Source organism: Temnothorax americanus, unplaced genomic scaffold (assembly GCF_048541705.1).
Source record: "Temnothorax americanus isolate GAGA-0224 unplaced genomic scaffold, ASM4854170v1 Scaffold2, whole genome shotgun sequence".
NCBI classification, from domain to species: Eukaryota; Metazoa; Arthropoda; class Insecta; order Hymenoptera; family Formicidae; genus Temnothorax; species Temnothorax americanus.
The window spans coordinates 4,802,937-4,827,213 of NW_027509338.1; the positions used below are offsets into that span (position 1 = coordinate 4,802,937).

Below are 24,277 nucleotides of genomic sequence, written 5' to 3' on the forward strand. Positions count from 1 at the left end.
TCTCTCTAAAGGATCAAATTCAATGAAACTATATTACAGGAACATTCTTAAACATGATGAGATGTATATTAATAATGTTAGATTGCTATCCCACTGGGTCATCTGGTCACATTCGAATACATAATATTAAACTCAGGACGCGTTTTATTGTTTACACTTCCAAAATAGGGCGTGCTGGTTTCTTCGAAGTTTCGGCCGAGAGGCGATTTTTAACCAGCGCGTTAGGTACGCCCGCGGAATTTAAGCGTCACCGTAACGGCGCGCACGGCCGATTGCGAAAGACTTAACAACGGATTCTTTCTTTCTCTATAGATTTTTAGCTGTCGTTATAAAGAATTTAATAACTAAAAGCTTGTTACCACATAAAAGTATTATGAACATAGTTCTGATATGCGTTTCAGAAATACCTACAGCCCCTGAAGAGCCCCGAAAATGCCGGTCTGGTGGATGCTGCAACAGTCGATGAGATATTTTATCAGGTAGGTGTGACATATAGGTGTACAAGCGGAACTATTTTCGTATTTTCGTCGTCAAAAGCGTGTACGTCGCACTTATTCCACGCGCATAAATCCATGCCTCATCGGCGGGCTGTAATTCAACATCCGGGAAGTTTCACGGAACCGAGGAGCTCCTTTCTCTTCGCGGGGTTATATTTTATAAATGCCGCGTCGAGTTGTATATAGGCGGAGGAGGGCTTTACGATCTTCCGACCGACCGAAGATTTAAGACCAAGATCTAACCGCGAAGTTGATCGATCCCGCTCAAATAGGCGAACACCATCGACTGCGAAATGTTCCGTTCGATTGTTTGCAATTTGTCCAGAACCGTGATCAATTAGCAAATTGCTGTATATTAATTATTAATGAATTATTTCGAAAAGTGTAGCCGAGATCATTAATAGTTTATTATAAATGACATTTAATTTGGAATAATATTTAATTCATTGAATATTAATGACATTTATATAATACTAGTATATGTGTAGGCGTTAAATAATTGTTAAATGTGTAGGCATTAAAACAATAATTAGGATTTAAAGAATGCATTTATTATATTATGTGACAGTTTTATTGAAAATAAAAAAAAAATATTAACAGAATTTTATGAAGTTTAATAGCAGCATAAAATAGAGCTGAGATTATAGCTGTTCTTTTTATTTGTTTTTTATGTTTTAATATATATATCTTTTTTAGCGAAAAATATATAATAATCAGACATATAACGTTAAAAATATATTAACTCGGACACAACAGTTACATAACCAAGTCTTCCACCTGTTAGACTTGGTACCTCGCGTTTTATTCGAATTCTTAGATTTCCGATGTAATCCTCCCATGTAAAGTATTATTTGATTGTGCGTCGATCAATCAAAGATAAAGTTGTCGAAAGGAAATACTCATGCATTTCAGATCCCTGCGCTTCTCAGTCATCACGAGGTATTCTTGGAGGAGTTGCGTAGGCGACTGGACACCTGGGAACTCAGGCAGACGATCGGCGACGTCTTCCTCGATGTGGTGAGTTTACATTGTTACTAGGTGCGCAAATATCTCCGGCCGCGGACACGTAATAAATTACACCGCGCAACAGAGTATCCGTTTTCCTTTGCCATTAAGATTCCCGCGCCAACAAAATCGACAGACGCCATACAGTTAATTCGTGCGGCTCGTTCTTCTGTGCAGTCTACGTTAATAAATCGACCAACGTCGCGACCATACCATTCCTTACATAAACACGGAATAGTTTTATCTTTGAAAACACATTTATCTGCGTTTCGCATTTTTCCCCGCGGATCATGTAATGTAACGAATAAATTTACAGCGGTCGTTTTGCGATGCCGTGATATTTCAGGATTTTCTCTAAAATGTTAGGATACAGCGTGGGACTAAATTCATTCCCGCGCTTCGGTTTTGTCAGTCGCGAATTAATTCTGGCGTAGGTTGGAATTTGGTGCGCGATTGATATTACAAACAGAATAAATTTTGACAGCGTCGCGACTTCACGTAACACCAAATTTATCCTATTATTATTCAATAGCAGAGAAGGTAAAGTGGAACAAGTTTTCATTATTCGCGAATTTGCGTGCCCCGCATTTGAAAATGTCGTACCAGGAACGGATTTAAGCTTTTTTTATATTGATTATTTAAAAATAAACTAGAAATATGCCACACTTACATTTTTGTGGACTAAATCTTTTAGCAAAATACTTACTTTACAAAATAATCTGACTCAAGCATTTTTAGATGAAATAGTGAAATGCATTTAATTAACAATTGAATATTGAGAATATCAGTTCATTTAGATGACCTTTATTGTCAGGTATATCTTTATTCAAGTAATCCATCCTTAACTAACAAAAACTTAAAAAAATAATGAGTTCAATATATTTTTTAATAATGTTTTTATTAAAGAATTGCGTTTTGTGTACAACATACGTTTTTACTGATACGTGAAGATATAAAGAGCTCGTGTCGCTTTATAGTTCACGAAGCCGGTGGTGCTGGAGACATACACCCTGTTTCTGGACAATTGGAAGTCTGCGAGGAAGGCGATAAAAACAACGTGCCAAGCGAAGCCGGCCTTCGCACGATTTCTCGAGGTACGCTGCACATTCTATCCGTTGCGACTCTTTATATATATATATATATATATATTTCTTAAAGCGTCACGATTTTAAACTTGACCTTTCACAATTTTATCGATATAATTAACTTATTACTTGATTGCCGGCATTACCATCGCCCACTTACCGCTTAGATTCTCATGAGGCTGGGCGCATTTTCGACGCACTTGGCAACTTGCATTTACTCGAGAAATACGAAGCATATATCATAGTCGCTTTAAACACTGAAACGCGCTTCAATGTATTATCATTGTGCATCATCATTACTGATTGTGAGTTATTATCTCTTAGATTCGCGATAGCTTATAACATTATGTAACATACGTTACATATATTTTTTCAAAAAGATTCTTTAAAGCAGTTTACGATTTTATTTAAAAACTAACTTCTTTGTATACCTTATTAAGCAAAATTTCAATTGGCAGATATCGTTATGACTATATGTATAATAGTAATTATTACCGTTTAACTATCTAAATCTTGTACGGAAGTTAATTTTACCAAAATCCGCGGTAAATTATCCGAGGTAAGTTATAAAAAGTTCCTAGAGGATAGTTCACACTTTGTTATGATTAGACAATGGAGCGCGAGCACAAGGGCAAGCTGGGTCTGGATCAGCTACTGATCAAACCCGTGCAGAAGATCCCGCGGTACGAACTGTTGATCCAGAGGCTGCTAAAACACACGGATCCGACGCATCCCGATCACGAGTTGCTGCAGGCCGCGCAGAAAGTAGTGCACGAGCTGGTAGTGAAGATCAACTGTACGGAAAGGGAGTCGCTCGAATGGGAACAGCAGCAGACCACGCTGAGAGAGGTCCAGGCTCTCGTCGAAGGTCTCGCCGGTATCGTAACGAACGACAGGTAATATAATAACTGCGAGCCGATATTCGTTTACAATTTTTACGTCAGCCCCGGAGCACGGATAATAATTCGATTCGGCTTTGTTTTCTTGAAGACAGCTGGTCTCGGATTTACGATCGATACGTTGCGGTCGCGATTTACGAGCATTTTCCAACGTAATATCCTTAGATTTATGATCGATGCACGTGCGGCATAATTTATCACGACGGAAGGGTAATTCTCAATCATTTCCCCATTTTGACGTCGACGGACGAAGGATGTCGAAACTCAATCTTGCTGAAGAGCGAAAAAAACAAAAGAGTGAATAATCAAATAAGAACTACAAATTGTAAAATAAATCGCTCAATTTACGTACCACAGCATTTCCAAAGTCGTGCTTCGTCATTCATGTTTTCTTTGTGTCTATAGATGCTCAGGTATAAACATCTAAACAATTTTTTATAAGGTCAAGTTATAATAATGATCAGACAATTTTTTTATAAGGTCAAGTTATAATAATAACATAAATTATGATTGTTTGGTGTTTATTCTGTTACAATATCATTATCCATGATATCAAAATTATAATATTCGAATGAATAAAAAAAATTACAGAATAATTAAGGACAATGCGCCAAAAAATTATTGCATGCTTTGTCGTGACATAAATTGTATTTTAGAATAACCGTTTGAATTGACTACTAGGAACGTAAATTATTAAGAAAATACATATTGGTAGACTGTTTCGTGGTGAATAACGTTTTCCAATAAATTATCGACCATTGCATGACAGAAACGTGTCGTCCCACTTCACATGCCTTTCAATCTGTGTCAATCGTCTCGCACGCGTTACATAGTTTTTCCACTGGACTTATTTAGCCATCGGAATCGGAATATTGATTACCGATAATGATGCGTGCTGTAGCGGAAACTGGCCACGACGCGACAAAAAGATTCATCGAATTCATCGTGTGACACGTTGTCCGCTTTTTCTCCCATAGAGCTTTCGTCCGACACGATCTGGTCACCATAGCGTCGAATCAGGGCACACGGAAGGAACGAGCTTTATTTTTGTTTTCCGATCTTCTCGTCATCACCAGCATCAAGCGCAGAAGCGGCACGATAAGAAAACCATCAACGTAAGCAAGATTATTAGAGAAATATACTTTTATATAAAAAATAAAATTCTTTTTAGCGGGGTGCGATAAAAAGTGTTCTTTTGAATTTATCTGTTTAAATCAAACTTATTTTATTTGGCGTTTTAGTAGAAAAAATTTAACACATAAAAATGTAGAAACATTCTGCATTACCAAACATCTATTTAAAATTTTCTTAAAATAATTGTAATGCATTTAATTACTCTTATTTAAAACACTAAGCATAACGCAAATAAGAGAAATGAATATAAAAGTATTACTTTCTAGTTATTGTTTAAATAATAAAGTAATTGCTCAGTATTTGCATTACGAATTTTAATATAAAAAAATCATTTATATATATATATATTATATATATATATATATATATATATATATATATATATATATAATATATATATATATATATATATATATATATTATATATAATGTTTCTATATATATATAAAGATAAATAGTTTTTAATAGAAATATTGTTGTGACAATAAAAATACAAAAGAAATGAAAATTTACAGAAGCACGTGTCCGAACAGCCTGGTCGGTCTGCTCGACGCAAACAAGTACAAAATGCTGATGCGGATCTCACTGGATGATCTCGAAGTGATGAAAGGTATTGTAGAGACATCGATAATATATTACTCATCGTTCGAGCTTGAGAGATTATCCTAAAATCGTTTTCAGCCAAAGACGAGAATTTAAGACGAATGGTACGCGAAGTGGATTATCTCCGAGAAGATTGCACGAAGTTGACTCAGCTGCAGGAACTCGCCGCGACTTTGCATGGTGCCAAGCAGCAGTTGGAAGACCTTATCAAGGATATGCTGAGTCAGGCCCAACGGCAATTGGCGGAAAGAAATGCGGCGCATTCGCAGTTGGCTTGCTTGGAACTTACACTTAATACTCAGTAAGCGTGCCTCTCCGAAATTAAGCGGGATAAGTAAACATATAGTGAAAAGCTTAGGGGATCGATGATGATAAAATATATTGATGTAGTTCTTGCGACTACTCGAGCTCTTACTTGTTGCAAATTCTTATTATAACATGAATTGAAAATATATAAGGTGTTTATATCTTTATTTTACAATTTATGGTCAAAGAAATTAGGAAATTGATGGCGATAAGTAAGTTTAGCTTGATGTGAGGTATTAATAGAAACGAGCTTCATCTAATTTTGCAAAATTAATATCGTGAAATCCTTTGATCGTTGTCGAAGAATCGTTTCCGATCACGTTTCCGTCACACGTGCTAAATATTAGATCCCTAAATCATGATGATTTGATCGCGGTCGCAACGTGACTCACATTCCTATGTATTTTGTTTGCAGAGCTGGGATCGAGAATATATCCGTCATGTTCGCGAAGCCTGACAAGCGTGCGAGCTGGGAGGAGAGTTTTAATGAAGCCAAACAGAAGCTCGGTGAGTAATATTACCTAGTCTTTCATGTCAAGCATTCCACGTTGAAAAAGCCATATCTGATAAAAGTTGATTTTTTGATATTAATTCACCTAAAAAGAATCCTTTTATTATATTGTTCGATAGAGTAATATAATTGATATATCGAAGATTTTACAAATAGATGAATAATTTAATCAATCACAATTACCTTTTTCGAGCTTTCACACAAAAGCAATATCTATGATATAAATAAAATATTTAACGAAGAGTTGAATAAATGAATGAATGAAGAGGTGTGTAAAACTTAAATTATGATTCAGAAATATAAACGTTTTAACAAAGCCTTAATTAGACCAACTTATAGATACATCAAATCGAATTCCAAATCTTTTGTAACTTGTAAATGAAGGTTGAAGCATAGACACAGTTATATAAGATATATCCACATATAAATCTTCCACCTTCAAATCTGTTACGTACCTTTTATTTTTCATTTAAAAGTAAACTCGCAAGAAAATTTCGAGTACTTTTTCATTATGTGTGCAGCACTATCGGCTGACAGGAGACCGTGTCCTGAATTCGTGGGGCCTCTACCCATCAGGAAAACGCGAGCGGGTCTGCAGTTCACTTGCGCGGCGCCGACATTGGCGAACGGGCAGGGATCGAAGGATGTCTGGGTCTGCAACAGTGACGGTTACGTCGGTCAGGTGTGCGTACTGAGTCTAAGCCCAGAACCACCTCAAGTAACGTCATGCAATGGAGTCTGCAACGCCAGGATACTCTGCGTCGCTGGAATACCCGCGTGTACGCCTGGGTAAGATTGTCGAGAGCAGATGCGTATAAAGAAGTTTGACATTACCACGAGATATAATTGAATAGCTAACCAGGTGGAGAGAAGTACGAACACACAGTTTTAAATTTATTAAAAATTATTTGTCTTTTTAGCTCGAACTCGTGCACGTCGAACAACAGTCCGTTCGCTAACAGCAAGAGTGGTATAAGTATATCGGTGCAAGACGTGGATGCCAGCGGCGGTAACATACAGTTAGACAGGTAATATTTCTTCTGCAGCTTCTAGCGACTGACGCATAAATAATGATATCCGAAACTTGGCAATATTAAGTGGTTCATAATTGAGTGTGATTTATTGATAAGCGCGAATATTAATAATGGCCATTTATCCAGTAATGTATCTTATACTTAAATTTATATAATTCAACATATTTATTGAAATTAATTATTAATTATTAATTATTAAACTGAAGTACAGTTAACGGTCATGAAATTTCTTTAAAATCAGAGTAATTGGAATTTGCATAGAAGGTTGCCACGCAGGAACGTTTTATTTAGTTTAATGTTATTTCTGTTTAATATTTTAATATCTTTGCTCGCACATTTTGCAGTAGCTCGAGCTCCGACGATTCGGACTCGGACGACATTCCATGTGCAGACACGGGCAGCGTAACGCTGAGCGGCGACGTATCGAGTATCGACAATACTATCACGGAGGAGGATACGAATCAGCCTACGATGTGGCTGGGAACCGAGGATGGCTGCATCCATGTGTATAACTGCAACGACAACATTCGTATCAAGAAGAACAAAGTGAAGATACAGCACGGCAGCAGCGTGCATTGCATCATGTAAGTCGTTTTGTGATCTATTTTATTACTACAAAGGAATAGGAATGTTTTCTTTTCCACGCTTTATTCTAAACTCTCACGATATTGTTTCGTGATTTCAGATATTTAGATAACAAGGTGTTCGTCTCTCTTGCCAACGGAGATATCACCGTTTACGTTCGGGACCATAGTACGTACCGACTTTTGACATTCTTTTTCGTAATTAGTAACAAAATAGTCTGTGAGCACGATAAAATTATTTTTGCTTTGTTTTACTTTGTTCTTGGTTCTTCTTTTCTTTTTTTTCTTTTAGTCAGTGGATGGAACACTCCGGATCCAACGACGGTGTCCGTCGGGACGGTAGCGTCACCGGTGACCAAAATGCTGTCCGTCTCCGGGAAACTTTGGTGCGGATGTCACAACAGCGTTAAAGTTTTGAATACCCACACTCTGGACATCGAGCACACATTCGCCGTGAGCAGCGACACGAGCCGCGCCGTTTCCTGTATGGCAAACTCTGGCGGTTTAGGCGTTTGGATTTCCTTACACAATAGCGCTGTGCTGAGGCTTTTCCATTCCGGTACATACGAGTGCCTAGCCGATATCAACATCGCGCCAGCTGTTACCAAAATGCTTGCCAGTAAGTTTCAAATCTTGAATAATTAGAAACTTGGGTTAAAAATTAGTAGAAAAATTTAAAGAAACAATTTAAAAAAATAATTTAAAATGATAAAATTTTATATAGATCTCAAATTTAGGATTTCGTATACTTCCTACTAATTTAAAACTGCCTCTTTTAATTGAGACTAGGACTTAACTTTTATATATAAGTCGTAAGTATTAAAAAAGTTAATTTAAAACATTATATATAAAATATTAAGATATTAAAATAGAAATAGATGTGTGACACACCTTTCAAACTTGTTGAATTGCGTCTGAACTTGATTACCCGAATGATAGAGACGATAAAGACGAGTTCCCATCGAGGGACAAGCTTCGGCACTTATTTTAACGGAAGCTTTAAACTTGTTGCAGGTTGCGATGACATAATTCGGCAGCACAAGGCTGCGTGTCTCAGGGTCACCGCACTATTGGCTTGCAACGAATTGCTTTGGATCGGCACGAGCGCTGGCGTGCTGCTCACCGTGCCAATTCCCCATATAAAGCCATCTACTCAGAGGATGTCGCAGCCGCCGATCGTAACTGGTGCGTATTGACGTCATATTCTATCGCCTGTGTCGTTATTATTGCCTCGCGATATAATTAGAAAGCTGGCCGACACCCCAAATCTCGCGCGATCTTCGTCCACGTGGAAGGATACAGAATAAGCGATCGATCAATGTCATGTTTCGTTTTTTTATCGCGTTAAAATACGTACGTACAACATACGTACATAACGTGTGTGTGTGTGTGTGTGTGTTAATTATTATCAAAATTTATTGTATTGTATATTTTATATATACACACCCTGTATATTATTTTGTCAGACGAATATTAATATCTTTATACGTATGTTTGCATTTTGGCATACGTCAAGTGGAAATAAATCGACCTTATAAAGGTTTTCCTGGAAACAAACTGCATGAGAAATTATATTTGCATAACTAATTTGATTAAAATTATGGCCAAAGATTTTAGAAACTCGGCAAATCTCGCTATGAAATTTACACGCTACTTCTCTACGCTCACTAAAGCTTTACATTAAATAATCTTTATCAAATTAAATATCTAATAAAATTATGATGTTCTATACAGGAATTCCTCACGGACACACAGGACACGTGCGTTTTCTTACCTGTGTGGAAACACCGAATCCCTCGAAACCGGATCCTCGTCCAAAGGTGAATCGTTATTCATTAAAATCGAACAAAACGCAACAGAACAACATCAATCGCGGTAAACTCCTGGTGATATCCGGCGGAGACGGTTATGAAGACTTCCGTGGACCTCAAGCATCCGCTGAGTTGCAAGCTGGTCGCGAAGACTCCACAAACCATTTACTGTTGTGGAAAGTGTGATACGATATGGCACGACCCCAGGTAAAAGATACAAGTCCTCGATAAAAAATATTTAAAAAATCTTATTGTAAAATTTAATTTAAAATAGGTGAACTCTTATAGATTAAATATACACAATATATCAATTATACACATTATTTTATATCGCTGTTGCGTGTACAAAGAAGAGCAGATTAAATGATAAAATTTACGTCATAAAGAAACACGAAACACAAAATTATTCTTTCTCTTTTCTGTAGAAAATTTATCACTTATTTGAAAAAAATATGTTTAAAGTACATTTTTTTTTCTTATAAGACAATTTTATAATTTTTTGTCTTGGTTTTATTATAATTTGCTACTGTGCATTAAATTTTCTTAATATTTTATTAATATCGCACGCTAAATAAAGTTTTTCATCATGCTGAACAAGGTTCAGGATGATGCAGTAATCATTTTACTTCTAGTAAGTATGCATTATTTTATAAAAATTTAAATTATGAAATTTATCTATATCCCGTAGAATTGAAACGTGTATGATTTATTATTTATGTTTGTTGCACATGTATTTCCTGTAGCAACAATTTTATTTTATTATATCAATTTTATTAAAGATAAAATATTTTTTATTTCTTTCTTATATATTTTTATATAAAAATTTTTGTTTTTTAGTACAATAAGATTCTTCTATTTATTGAAATCTATACATGTCATTGTTGAAAACACGTTTTTACTTAATGCGACTAAATATTGAAACAAAAAATTATTTTATTTTGTCGCAAAAAGTAAACTGAACGCCTAATATAATTGTATCACAATTTTTTATTTATTTAAATTAATTGAATTTGCTTTTGTTATTAATATCTAATCTATTATTATAACATCTAAATGATTATAGATTCATGGTTAAAAGTTGATAATTTATCAATCAAATTATACATATAGCACGAAGAGAAGATATTAATAGCTAGGTATAAAAGAAGATATCTCGACATTATTTTATTATAACACAGTAAACTTACAATTAGTAATTTTAAACATTATTATGTATACAATAATAGATTTGATTAGTCAAACTTTCTCTAGACAGATCTTAGTTGAGCATGTCTAATCTATGTGGATTTATGTATATAAACACTGTAAATGAATACTTGAAGGGGGGAATGTAATGAAGACCATCTACATTGCAGGCAAGGGTCGCGGTAAATGAAAGCCGGCATGACACGCCGTGGGAATCGTTGTACGCGCAGCACGCAGGCAGACGTTGCCGTCGTCTGATCGTGGCCGATCAGAACACATCGGCGCGTCAGGTTTTCAGGGAACGCGGGCGGGTTCTCTGGTTGGTATTAGCTGAGTGGATCAAGAGTAAAATGCAAAAAGTGCACTGCTCTCAAGACGTAAGGAAATATCGATTGCAGCTCGCGCGGGAGTCCGACCGATCGAAGACGGTCATGGACCTGTCTTAGTCATCGTTGCGCGATTTATAAGTGGATTTGTAATTTCCCGATCATGATGAGTTATGTCGGTCTGATGCAAGATCGTTTACCAATGACGAGTGCTCGATGACCGTGAGATTTTGCTTTCTCGATTACATATCCGAAATTATTTGGAGATTAACATATAATAAAACAATCATTATATTTAAATCTGAACGTTTGTATTATTTTCTCTCTACATTGTAAATAACAATATGCGTTTGCATTAAATAATCACGATTGAAAAAAAATGTGTATATTTATCTCGAGTTGCCTTATATTTGCGATATTTACATGTATTTGAAACTGTTAACTTCTTGTGGATTGAGCACATGCTTTTGGTAAATTATTAATACCGGACGAATCGCGGGATCGCGAATTTTCTGTTGGAAATGGTAGGATCTGATCCTTGATGTAATTCTCGATGTCGATGTATGTTTTGATATCGATTCGCTATACACGAAGATATAGTCTTGAAAGTGACCCACACGCCCCGCACGTTAAGTTAACAGATTCCAAAACAACACAAAGGTCCAAAGAACGTCTATAAGAACGTCTACAAAATTTATAAAAATGAAACCTGTTTTTCTTTAAGTAGAGTCTTTACGATATTTCTTAGATGTTTGTCTCGTTTGGATTTGATCCGTGCGTGTATTTTTTTAGCTGCACTTTCTAACATCTTATACGTTTAAAATGGGGAAAAAAATATAGTTGAACTTTTAAGAAAAAGAGTGTTAGGAGAAAATTGTCGAAAAATGTAGAAAGTGTAACTAACAATAAATGTAACAGATCTTCTATTTCAGACCGGATTATGATCAGGTAAAATTATCGACGCTGAGAAATCAACGGGACTTGACTGGACGTCAAATCGAGCTTAATGTGTGTGTGTGCGTGTGCGTGTGCGTGTGCGTGTGCGTGTGCGTGTGCGTGTGCGTGTGCGTGTGCGTGTGCGTGTGCGTGTGCGTGTGTGTGTGTGTGTGTGTGTGCGTGTGTGTGTGTGTGTGCGTGTGCGTGTGCGTGTGCGTGTGCGTGTGCGTGTGCGTGTGCGTGTGCGTGTGCGTGTGTGTGTGTGTGTGTGTGTGTGTGTGTGTGTGTGTGTGTGTGTGTGTGTGTGTGTGTGTGTGTGTGTGTGTGTGTGTGTGTGTGTGTGTGTGTGTGTGTGTGTGTGTGTGTGTGTGTGTGTGTGTGTGTGTGTGTGTGTGTGTGTGTACATGTATCCAACTCTGGCCTACATCAATTAGCAGATATAGAGAGATATATATATTTCTTATAAATACTGAAGTGCCAAAAAAAGAAAAAGGGAAAAAAAAGAGAATGAATTTTGCTTCCCCGTTCATCAATTGACTGCGAAAGTACTGATGTACTTCATTATTTCCAGTACATGGTATAATGTAACTCGATGTGTTCGTGTTAATTGTTTAAAAGTTTATCGAGTTTGTGTACAACAAGAAATAGACGGATTTATTTATTTGAAGGAGACGAGAAATAAAGAATTTTAAAGCTTACGTATTAGAGGTGACTGTTTATATTTTATCTGTGCGCGCGCGCGTGAAGGTGTATGTATGCGTGCGTATGTGTGTGGACTTCATTATCTTCTAATTAAAACTACAAATCAGTAAAAACAAATTTACAATTGCAAGCTAATAGAAGTGCCAATAATTATTCTGTCACGAAGTTGCCATCAAGTTGTACATCTTTCTTTTATTTTAGGCGCTGTTTTTAGAAAAATTATTCCAATATCAGAAATCTGCTATTTTACAACTTAACTGTGATGGATGTTAAATTTGATCAACAATTTCTCTGGATATAATTACTTGTCTATTTATTTTCTTGAATTGTTTAAGAATTATTATATAATTTATATATATAATGAGAAAAGTATTATATAAAGTTAATAATTTAAGAAGAATTCTAAAAGGATCGTACATTACTGTTTTATAATGATTTGGTCGTTTATATTCTCCGCATCTACAAGACTTTGCAATCAATGTCGTACTGAATAATGCAGTAATTTAAAAGCACATTTAATTCAAGATGGATTCGATAATGAGTTTGAGGTGCATTTATAACAACATTATGAATTATTAATTATACAAGCGTTCGGAGAATGCACTGCTATTTTGATAGAAATGTGCAACATTGATTGTCACAAGTCCGCAAGTGATTTAAATAATTAACCATGTAATAAACATACAACATACCTGACAATAATTAATTGATAATGAATCGAGATAACTGTATACGAGACTAAACAAAGTGTATGTAGTCATTAGTGTTTTGACATTCTTTGTTGTCATAAAAATGCGATTAGTGCAATGGCCAAACAATTATTCCGATTCCGTGCGAACGCAGTGACTTACATGGCATTGTGGATTTGATCAGTATTTAATTTGTTGCGATATAAAAATGAATTGATTCGGGTGAGAAGAATACTATCCATAAAAAATTTAATTGATAAAATGGTTATTGCATATATTGTAAAACGGAAGTCAATTTGTTGTCACATTATACAATTTTGGCTTTCATGCTTTATTACTATTTCGTTATATTTAAAACAAACAAATCTTTTTAGATAAAAGAATGTCGTATTTGCAATTTTACGGTTTTTTCATACTGTTATTTGCCAATTCTATTTAATGTTCATATGTCAGTTGTAATGTTCAAACTAGAATTTTGAATGCACTTGTTTGTTGCATAAAAACGATATTTTTGTCAGAAAATTATCAAATTATATAAATTTTTGTCAAATTAATACAAACCAAAATATATGTATATGTACATTTGTGAATGATGTATAATAGTCGAATGTAACTTCGATTTTCAAAAAATCAAGCTCCAAGCTTCAAAATATGCAGAGTGTAACAAACATCGCAAAAAGTGAGAAGAAATGTTATAGTAATTGCGTTTTTAACTATAATTAAAATTAACTATTTTCAAGTCAAAAGTAAATAATATTAAAAGACGTCATTCTTTTATATAATATACAAATTAATAATATTAAATATAACAAAAAAATTTTTTTTATTAGCAGCAACAGTTAAATATCTGACTGCAAATCATATTTTTAATGTTTTAGCGAAGAAATGTTGACATATATTATGTCTCTCTATCCGAATATTTATATACTTTATCTTTTATATATTACAAGTAATTAAATAACATATGGATCAATGCAAATGCAGTCACAATAACATTCTGTTACATTCTGTATAGACAAAATGTATACATATTTTAGTTAAACTTGCATTTGAGATATGTATATTTCTTCCGAACGACTCGACTTTTCGACGGTGAGTAACTTATTTTTAACATTGTCAGTAACTAACAGCGAGTTACCTGCCGACATAATTGTACTTGTATTACTTGTATAACTTCATTCGATCCTTGATTTATCTCGCGCTGCGCTTTGCCATTTCGATCATTTTAATATTTCGGGCATAGCGCGACGTGACGATATTTTAGATATTCTGCACAAAGAGTGCGAAGCATATGTTTGCATTCTATTCTTTTTGTACACGAGAATAGTCGTGGGTGTATGTTTGTCCTGGATGGAGAACGGAAGGTGAGTCGTGATCTAGATAATTTCGGATTAACGTTTATTTGAAAGTTGTTAAACGCGCAAGTGTTACGCGACGTTGCGCGGTATACATAAAATACATTAACATATGTATGTATGATATTATGTACAAATAACGATATTCGTTTAAAATAAAGTCGTTTACAAATATACTGACAATATTTTCCTACGCTCTAAGTTGCAATTGCACACATAATACGGAATATAATATATAAGAGGTATGTAGAATAGACTTTCTCTCTTATGGTACATTGCGTCCAAGATTCGACAATATTTTAAATACATGTGATTGACATAAATCTTTAAAATTATTTTTTTATTTTATATTCTAAACTAAATTTAGATGTAAGAACGTGTATTTATATCTCGTAAACTTTTCTGCATTTTTTTTTCAAAATCCTCCATAATATTTTGAGATTTATATTTGTATTCTATATATTTTGAATTTTTAGTATTAAAAAAATATTTCTTAATCAGCCATGGTTACACTTTGGTTTTCGGCGCTCAATTTGATTACGTCATTCATTCTCGCGCTCTCGTTACTGACTAGAAGCTTATATATACGTATATAAACAAACATATTCAAGAATATATCATATTTCTTATTTACAAATAAAAATTCTCTTTTTTAAATCAAATTTTGATTAAATTTTTCGTGTACAAAATATCAACATCACTTTCACTTGCCTCATGCAAATGAACGGAGTCAATCAAAAATTGGTCGAATGTCTCCCCAGTTTCAAAGCGATTCAAATGCTTACATGCGGATTACATCGTGATTTTTCAATCGCTTTAGGAAGATCATTCGCATAGGCCGATCTCAGAGAGATGCTGTAACCAGATGCGAATCGTGCTCTTCGCTGACAGGGGTCGATGGGGCCTCAGTGATCGGCGTGGGTGGATCCCCGGTGCTACATTGGTGATCCGTCGTGCCTGTTGCACAAAATAGTTTTTATGACAATGCTATAAATTTTATTTTTACTTTGTCTTTTATCTTCCAACAGCTATATAATCTTATTTTTCCAACTTTATTTAATTCGTTGTATTTTATTTTTTACTACAACGATCTTATAAAGTTGATAATTAATATTTACTTTATATAAGTAATTTTAATCTATATAAATCTTCTTTGTTAATACAATTGTTGCGGCATGAATAAAAATACGTAAGGCATTACATTTAATTTTTAATCATTCGTATATTGTTTCACCTGTAAAAGAATTGGAGCGGCTTCGATCCGGCCAGCAGATCCTACAGAGGGGCTTCAACAATCGAAATCTTGGCCGTGGCACTCGCAAAAGTACGTAAATATATGGATCCAGGGTAAAGTGAATGCATAAAAGAATATCGGCTACGACGTGGAAGATGCGAATGCATTTCCGTACTGTGACCGCCGTTTTAGGTAACTGCATCGCGAATTGAGCCAATGGAATAGAAATCTAGAGAAAAAAATAAAAACAATTTAGCAAAATTTAGAGTTGAATATTAAATTAAACAAATAAAAATTTGATTTAATTATTGCAGATAAAATATTACAAAGAAAAATCTTCAAGAATAGAGAGATGCATTTTTGTGTGTGCAACCATTATTAAATATTTTTTTTTTACTAAAATTTTTATAAATTAAATCGATTATATATATATATAGATATATATAACAATAACGTTCCTAATTTATTGAAAAAAATATTTATTGAATCTATTTATTTTGCGAATTAATTTTCTCTGCGCGTAAAGTTTCTCGTCACTTGGCAAAACCGTCAACAGGATGAAATCACTTCAGAGACGAATAGAATATTGGCTCGCGGATGTCTCGATGGCTTGTACGTGAAACTATTCTCAAATATCCATCATTTACCCTCGACCTTCAGTTATAGCGGAAGCGCGCGATATTTTTGTACTGGTTAGATGTAATAAATAATAATGATTATTATTTCCTGCAAGAAGAAGATGCTCACTCTAAGTCAATCAATTTATTTAAAAATACAATGTAACTATTTACGTTCTATCAGAATATTTATTTGATATTAATATACTCTTCTCTTTCTCTCTCTCTCTCTCTCTCTCTCACATTATCTACTTATTACTAGTAATCGTATTGTTATTATATTTCCTGCTATTTCTCTTTCTTCTTATTATCATTATTACTTATAATTAGACAATTGTAGCAACAGTTTATATATTTATATTTAGTAATTTTTTCATTTTTTATCTTTAAATAAAATCTTTTTTAAAAAAAAATCTTTTCGATAAAAACATTTTTTATGTCATCGAATGACATATGAAGGCGTCGAGAATCATTTTGTTATAAAAATCTTTCCTCTCTTCTTTCATCTCAATGCTATCAAGATTAAAATGGACGAGCATAAACGTCGTAAATATAACAGAAAACATTCGACTAAAACAACACTTTGCAGGCAAATCACATGCAGGCAAATGTCATGGACGCTACACTATCGAACTCCTGGATCGGAACTGCCGAAAGTAGAATCTCGTGACAAAAATTTCTCAAGGCTACGTGCTATAGTTACGACGAGTAATGTACTAGTATGTGAAAAGGAACTTGTATTTCAACCAAGGACTTCTCTCTTAATTTATACAAGAGAGGAAAAATGATAACCATCCTTCATGGGAACTACGTAACGATCTTCATTCTTACGATTCGATACTGTTTATACTGTCTAAAGATAGACATCAACCTACATCTATTACCTGAAACCTTCAACCAATCCTTACTGCATGCATAAAAAACGTAAAAGATCGATTGAATTGATCTGTTTCCTTTTTTTGCTTCGACTGCTATTTTATTACTTTTATCTGTTAGAGTCTGATGATATAGATATAATCGTTTATGAAATGGGAGGACACATCAATGAATGTGTATGATATATATTCATGCTTTTTCTAAATATAAAAGAATGATAAGAGAAACAGGAAAATACTTTTAAAAAATAAAAGAAAGTTAATATTATTTTATTACATTAGCTTTTTTACTTGATAAGATAAAATCCATCTATTTTCTGTAATTTATCATCTTACTGTATATGTCTTATCATTATTTTACTTTTTACATTGATTATTTATATTTTAGATTAATTATATTTATTAATTGTTTTTTTACCTAGTTTTTATCATAAATTTAAGCTATAATACATAATTATAATTAAGTCGATAGACTTACCATTTGTGGCATCCAGCAGATAACGAATGATATCGATAATACAGCCATAAGCCTTGCGAATGCTCTTTCTTCAGTCGTAGCAACCATTTCCGGTTGATTTGCTGGTCTGGCTACGGTCAGCAAAGGTTTCGCTCTTGATGAAGCTCTGGAGATTCTCCTAAGGGCAATTGTACGACGACTCAGTTTACTCAAGGCCCTAGAAACCGCTAAGTTGCACCAGACAATGGACAAACACAAAAGAGTACCTATAATTTAAAAAAAATTTAATTTATTAGTCTAAAAATAATTCTTTTACAATTGGATCTTTTTTGCTAACCGCCAACCGGAAACATAATTTTATATTTATAGTAATTATTATGTAAGAAGTGAAACTAATTAACAAAATAAATAATGTTATATTTTGTTAATTTTCAATAATTCTCTTTTTTTATTATCTTCTCATTTATGCTTACCAAAAACGAACCATACATAAGCATAAGCGATATCACTCGGCTCGGTAGCCTCTCGGTAACGCATGCATTGTTCGCCTTTGTAATATAATCCAAAGCCCATAACTGGAAGACTAGTCATTGCCAATGCGACCAACCAAAGCGCCAACATACAACGCACAATTACCGGATACGTCACCTGCTGGAAGATACATGCGTGTCATCCATTAAGATATCGAGATACGACGATGCGGGTATCGACTCCTTGCTGAACTTTTGATTACGATAGTTATACAAATTGAAGAAGCCGGGAAAAACCGGCTTCGGTGTAAATTATTTTGCCACAGACACAAAAAAAGATACAAAAACTAGTAATCTTCATTTATAAATTTGTTTACAAACTTTTAGTCATTTTTGTTTCTATTTGTAAATCTGGAGAAATAATTTCATCTCTTCTTTATAAAGAAATATTTTTTAAGAAAATTAAATGCAATCTTTCATGAATAAGAAATGCTATTATTAAATGTACGTTAAGCCTTAAGCTTTCAAATCGCTAATATTGAGTCTTATTAAGATTAAGAATTTTTTATATGTATTTAAATAATACAGGTATAAATTATAAACCATAATATATATTATAGAATTATAATATTTTTCTGGAAAAATCAAATTTGATGTTTCAGATTTATATCTCAGATATCTTCTTTAACAACCGCATGTAAATTTTTTAAATTGAAATCATTAGATTAAATTCCTAAGGGAAACTTTAGAATTTATTATCTCCCGATACTCGCATAAATCTTCTATGTTACATGATCTGGATTTATGCGCTCGCCAATTCTTTGCTCTTCAGAGGCCTTTTGGAAAGGATGGAATTTTATCAAAGAACCAAGAAAAAACCGAGATATCAAAAAAAACCAATAATCTAATTATCACCAAATGATAATTTGTTTAATTTTATCATGTATTGCAACATGCGGTCTCATGACACATGACAACCAGAATAAGATGAAAATATACTGATGTCTAAAGTTTTGTTAAGTATTTATAAGTAGGTCAACATGCGAAAAATATACGTTCGTGACGCCTTGTTTTGAACTACGAACGACGTCGTTCAAAGCATTTCAAGAACATCGTTCCGCGTAAAATCTTACGAAACTCTCAAGGGCAATTGTCTCTTAAAATCAATGAAAACGGTATTTGTATCAAATTAAATCGTCCAAGATTGACCAGAAATCATGCTGGCGCCTGATAAATCTATCGATTCTTCTTATGCGACTTTATATCAGTTTTGCATATGATCCGTGCGTAGAGCGATATCTCGGAATCGAAAACATGACCTATTTATTAGTCTTTTAAGATATTTAAGAATAATCTTTTTATGTATTTATAAATTTAAAAATTTATTAATCTATAATCTACTATTTTCGAGTTTTTATGAACAAACATAGATATAAATAACGCGCGTTGCAAATTATTACTTTAATTTAATAGCATTTCCCTGAGAATATTTCGAATTATAGGTGGGGTTTTTTCTTGGAAAAAATAATATTTGATGAAGGGCGACATAACTGTAGCGGTAATCATCTCCAATTACTTGCAATCTTGGATACTGCGTCTGAATAAGATGATCACGCTGTGTAAATTGACGTCAGCTTCCATCGTTCCGCGATCAATACTTCCTCAATTAATGATCGTGAAATTATTCGAATTTATTAATTTGGCGAAACGGCATTTCCTTGTAGCCTTAGTACTCCTATATCAACACGCAGTTGTATTTCAAGCAAAAATAGATTTCTAACTTCGTCGATCAATCGTACTCCCTCCTTTTATTCCATATCTTTATGGTAAAATACGGTCGTTCTATAAGCGTCTGTCTTAGCTTTGGAGTGGCACACGTGTATAAATTTTCTCACACGCGTCAGTTTGTTTGGATTAAACAAAACTATGTCGTAAATTATAACGTGCGATTTACTTTGGTAACACGCTTAGTGCGTTAACTTATGGTCACAATAAATATAAAAAAGAATCCGTTTCTCTAACAGATTACACACGATCGCACAATTTCTTTATTTTCTTTATTTAATTTGCGTAAAGAAATTAACTAATTCAATTCTTTTCTGTATAAAAAATTATCTGCAATTTGTAAGTACACATCACCATTACTATATTATCTTAAACTTAGGCTTACCTTTTGGTAAACAAAGGGTCTCGTCAAAGCTAACCACCTCTCTGCCGCCATGACGATGGCGACGCAGCCGCTGAAGAGACCAAAAAGTCGCCAGACTACTCGGAGAGAACAAAATATTCTTGTGGATGTCACACCGTCCGCATAAATTGTAACATACATCTGTACCAACATCCCCAATAACGCCACGAGATCGTTGGTTGCCAGACAACGCAGCATCAACAAGTGCTTGCGATTTCTCCTCTGAAATGAAACAAATTTATTCATTCTATTACTTTTTACTATGAGGAGGGTAACACACTTTTCGCTAAAACAACATTAAATTGACAAAAACATATTTTTGCTATTATGTAATAGAAAAATATATTTTTTATATGAAATTATTTATAATAAATAATTTATATAATTTATTAAGAAAATATTGAACTTTTTTGTATTTAACAAAAAAAATTATTTTTGACCAAACTAGCAATTTATTATCACGTTCACATATACGATGTTTCGACTGTTGTTTTTGGTCCTTCTCACTTTAAAAATAAAGCGAAATCATAAATACAAAAGAATACATATATCAAACTATAAACTAAAAGGAAAGGATCGATACCTATGTCATAAACTTAAACATAGCTGCTCGAAGCATCTTATTAGTTACGAATTTTTCCCGGAAATTTATATCTAAAAGATAAATTAAAAATTAGTCAGAATGATATATAACACCAAAAAGTTTTTAGATATAAATTTCCGGGAAAAAACTTGTAACCAATAAGATGCTCCGAGCTATTATGACATAGGTACCGATCCTTTCCTTTTTGTTTATGGCTTGATATCTGTGTCCCTTTATATTTATGATTTCGCTATTTATTTTTAGAGTGTACTTGATAAGGACCAAAAACAATGATCACTTTATATGTGAACGTTATAATAAATTGTCAGTTTGGTCAAAATAAATTGTTTTTCTTGTTAATCACTAGATACTGGCGAAGAAAATAATTACTTTGGTTTATTTTTATTTAATTGTTTATTAAAATATATTTAATATAATTTTATATTTATTGAAAATTGTTCTACAAAGAGAAAAATCGTAAAACGTCCTAATAGTATTATAGAAAAGGTTTAACTTTCTGTCGGTGGAATCAAGTTTGGATCGATCAATGGACTTAATATATACCATCAGTGATCAAACATTAGAAAAAAGCATTTTTATTTGTTTCGCGTAATCAATATTTGCATTTAATTAAATGGTATTATTTTTAAAGATATTCCTAATATATGTATATTAAGATCTTAATTTAACTAATCCAGCTAAAAAGAAAATATATTAAATTTGTGTATATTTAAAAAAAATACTTTAATAATAGAAATACAATAAGTAAGTCCCTTATTAGATATACTTTCGATTATAAACTACAAAAAAGTTTATTTTAAGAAAAATAGCATTATAATTTATGTAGTATATAATTTCTTTAATATTTTTTTTTATTATAGTAACAGTTTTTACAATATATTACAAAAACTCATTAATTAATACATTATAATAAGCATATCTACTGTAAAAATTATATTAATTAATAGAAACTGAGATAAATGATCTTATTTCCTTGTGAATTACCTTGTCCCGATGGAAAAGTATTACCAGGGCAGACACGTTACCAATGACACCGGTTATGTAGACGAGGGTCAATATAAGCTGAGATACAAAAGTTACATGTCTCTTTCGCGCAACACTTGTCCCTATGTTAGTCATCATCATTGTCTTATTAAACGCAAAAGTTGATAAAGTATCGTTCTGCCAGTTATCCGCCAACATGATTGCGATATGTGGTTTTAGGAAGATACGTGGTTTTCGGGACTTTCCGCTTATTTTTTGTTTCCTCAATTTCGTCGAAGAACTTATCTTAATGTGACGTAAAGCATTACTATAATGAAGTATAGTATCCAGTATACAGTCACAATGGCCTGACTTTACCAATGCAGACAACTGATATTCACATCAACTATAATCCGATGTAAATTATCCGTTACCTCTTTTTAAAATATGTCGATTTCAATTCTCACTTTTTTCATGCGTGATTATTTTTGTTCAGTTTAAAATATTAGCATCAATCGTATTGTAATCACTAATATATATATATATTTTTTTTCAAGTTTAAGTTTATATAGATTGGCCCTATGAATCCAAAGAAGATGGATAGAAATTTCTTCTGTCTACAAAATGCGCATTACATTATATACGTTTACGCAGTTCGTTGCACTTTTGTCTTCGCGTTCTAAAAGGTATACAATAACTCTTTGTTGCTACTTGTATAAAAATTCTTGTATAATGATTCTTGCATGTTCAATATTTTTTTTGCAGTATTTGCAGCAACGTTTTCAAGAAGAATAATTAAAATAGGATCAACAAGATATTCTACATGTCTGCAAAAGTATAATAATTTATAATAGTTATTACATACTAATTGCAGAAGATAAAAACCAGAATTTAAACGCAATTAATGACAATCAATGGCAAAGATAATTAATTCTGGGGAAAAGATTAAAATTGAGAAGGCTCTGAATTGTGGATATCGCAATTAAAACTTCTTAACAATGAAGGATTATAATATGGTAGAAAGATTTTAAAACTTATTAGTCACAAAGCTATTAAAGCAATCTAAAGATTAAGGTTACAAAAATTTTTAATGTTTGAGAATATTATTTCTAATAGTTTAATTTTATAACGGAATTTTATAGTGTAATATTTACGCACAGCGTGAAAATTCCGAACAGTTGTATTCACAGCCAATTTTAACAGTCATTTTTACGATACAGTTATTATAAAAATCTCAAAATATTTTGAGATTCTATAATTCCTCGAATTTTTTCTAATAGAGATTTTAACGCGGAGGAAATTGCAAGCTTAGAAAATCGCATCTCTCCGTAAATTCAATCCTCGAAGCTCTTCCAATCATTCGCCGTCTCATCTGAGATTCTTCAAGACGATAATCTTGCACGGTTTCGCTTGAATCGTTGTCTACTAATCCGGACTTTTAATCCGATTTTCGTATCGATAAGCAACGCCGATCACCCGTCGCGCTCTTCTCGTCGCAGGAAATCCTGGAGAGCCAACGATCGACGACGCGAACTTGCGAATCTTTCGATTGAAAATAGATAGGAACGAGAATTTCAAATGATATCAAGAGATTCCTTCGATGAGTGGAGTCACCGCTTGACTGATTGTACCCACGCGGTAGGATCCAGTTTTGTTTACTCCCGAAGACCGACTTAATCGTATTGGCGCCTGCGCGGAGTCTTCAAGAGTAATCGTCCAGAAAAGTCATCCATCATATATTTATTAATAAAATTCATCAGAAGCGTCACCGACGCAAACGTTAGATCAGAGTACACAATTTAATTAAATTATTATACAATTATTTTCACGAAATTGTTTGCATGCTATTTTAGTTTTGATAAGTTTTAGAATGCACGATATTAGTTTATCGAAAATGATTGTGAGTCAAAATTTTAATTTTATATCTTCTATTAATAGCAACTAGTAAGAAGATGATATACTAAAATCATTTATGTGAGTAAACAGTTTGCCTTTCGGTGGATGTCTCGCAAACCGATTCAAGCAAATTCCAATTCATTGGCATGCGGATAATTATGAATAATGTATGTTACACGTACTTTTTTGTATACAAGACGACGCACCAGCCAATAAATAATTTCAAGCACGGAAACGATAATGCGCTAAACAAACGATGCAGAACACAATGAAATGCATTCCTAGCGAGGAATGGCAATAAACTTTGCGCG

The 24,277-nt window shown here is 33.5% G+C and overlaps 2 protein-coding genes across 12 annotated transcripts in view; one reads left to right on the top strand and one right to left on the bottom strand.

The window, feature by feature from the left end:
- Positions 1–14,836, top strand: part of LOC143897179 (rho guanine nucleotide exchange factor 17) — a 116,798-nt gene extending 101,962 nt beyond the window's left edge. For 2 of the 4 annotated variants that reach the window (XM_077405579.1, XM_077405576.1), the window contains 16 exons: positions 402–479; positions 1,410–1,514; positions 2,480–2,596; positions 3,197–3,483; positions 4,464–4,601; positions 5,136–5,230; positions 5,302–5,524; positions 5,945–6,036; positions 6,562–6,829; positions 6,961–7,068; positions 7,419–7,658; positions 7,760–7,827; positions 7,951–8,277; positions 8,670–8,843; positions 9,393–9,676; positions 10,825–14,836. In XM_077405579.1, the coding sequence (XP_077261705.1) occupies positions 402–479; positions 1,410–1,514; positions 2,480–2,596; positions 3,197–3,483; positions 4,464–4,601; positions 5,136–5,230; positions 5,302–5,524; positions 5,945–6,036; positions 6,562–6,829; positions 6,961–7,068; positions 7,419–7,658; positions 7,760–7,827; positions 7,951–8,277; positions 8,670–8,843; positions 9,393–9,655 (2,583 nt within the window). In that variant the 3' untranslated portion in view covers positions 9,656–9,676; positions 10,825–14,836. Of the gene's footprint in view, positions 1–401; positions 480–1,409; positions 1,515–2,479; positions 2,597–3,196; positions 3,484–4,463; positions 4,602–5,135; positions 5,231–5,301; positions 5,525–5,944; positions 6,037–6,561; positions 6,830–6,960; positions 7,069–7,418; positions 7,659–7,759; positions 7,828–7,950; positions 8,278–8,669; positions 8,844–9,392; positions 9,677–10,067; positions 10,101–10,824 lie in introns of all 4 variants that reach the window. The other 2 variants (XR_013256867.1, XM_077405580.1) reach the window with 2 other exon arrangements.
- Positions 14,705–23,705, bottom strand: LOC143897188 (prostaglandin E2 receptor EP3 subtype). Of its 8 annotated transcripts, none has more exons than XM_077405617.1 (7): positions 23,229–23,705; positions 22,092–22,376; positions 20,486–20,725; positions 18,319–18,496; positions 17,867–18,111; positions 15,897–16,125; positions 14,705–15,619 (listed from the first exon to the last, which is right to left on the bottom strand). In XM_077405617.1, the coding sequence occupies exons 2-7, from the start codon at positions 22,287–22,289 to the stop codon at positions 15,507–15,509; spliced, it is 1,203 nt and encodes a 400-aa protein (XP_077261743.1). In that variant the 5' UTR covers positions 22,290–22,376; positions 23,229–23,705; the 3' UTR covers positions 14,705–15,506. The 8 variants fall into 8 exon arrangements, with proteins under 8 accessions (XP_077261743.1, XP_077261741.1, XP_077261740.1 ...); XM_077405615.1 differs by having other exon boundaries at positions 22,092–22,398; XM_077405614.1 differs by having other exon boundaries at positions 22,092–22,476.
- Positions 23,706–24,277: the final 572 nt, after the last annotated feature.

Bases quoted from the DNA above. Each gene is read 5' to 3' on its own strand.
- LOC143897188 (XM_077405617.1), bottom strand. From the start codon at position 22,289: ATGTTGGCGGATAACTGGCAGAACGATACTTTATCAACTTTTGCGTTT. The intron at 18,497-20,485 runs GTAAGCCTAAGT...TGTATCTTCCAG, and splicing joins GACCCTTTGTTTACCAAAAG to CAGGTGACGTATCCGGTAAT. The intron at 15,620-15,896 runs GTGAAACAATAT...TTTGTGCAACAG, and splicing joins CCGCTCCAATTCTTTTACAG to GCACGACGGATCACCAATGT.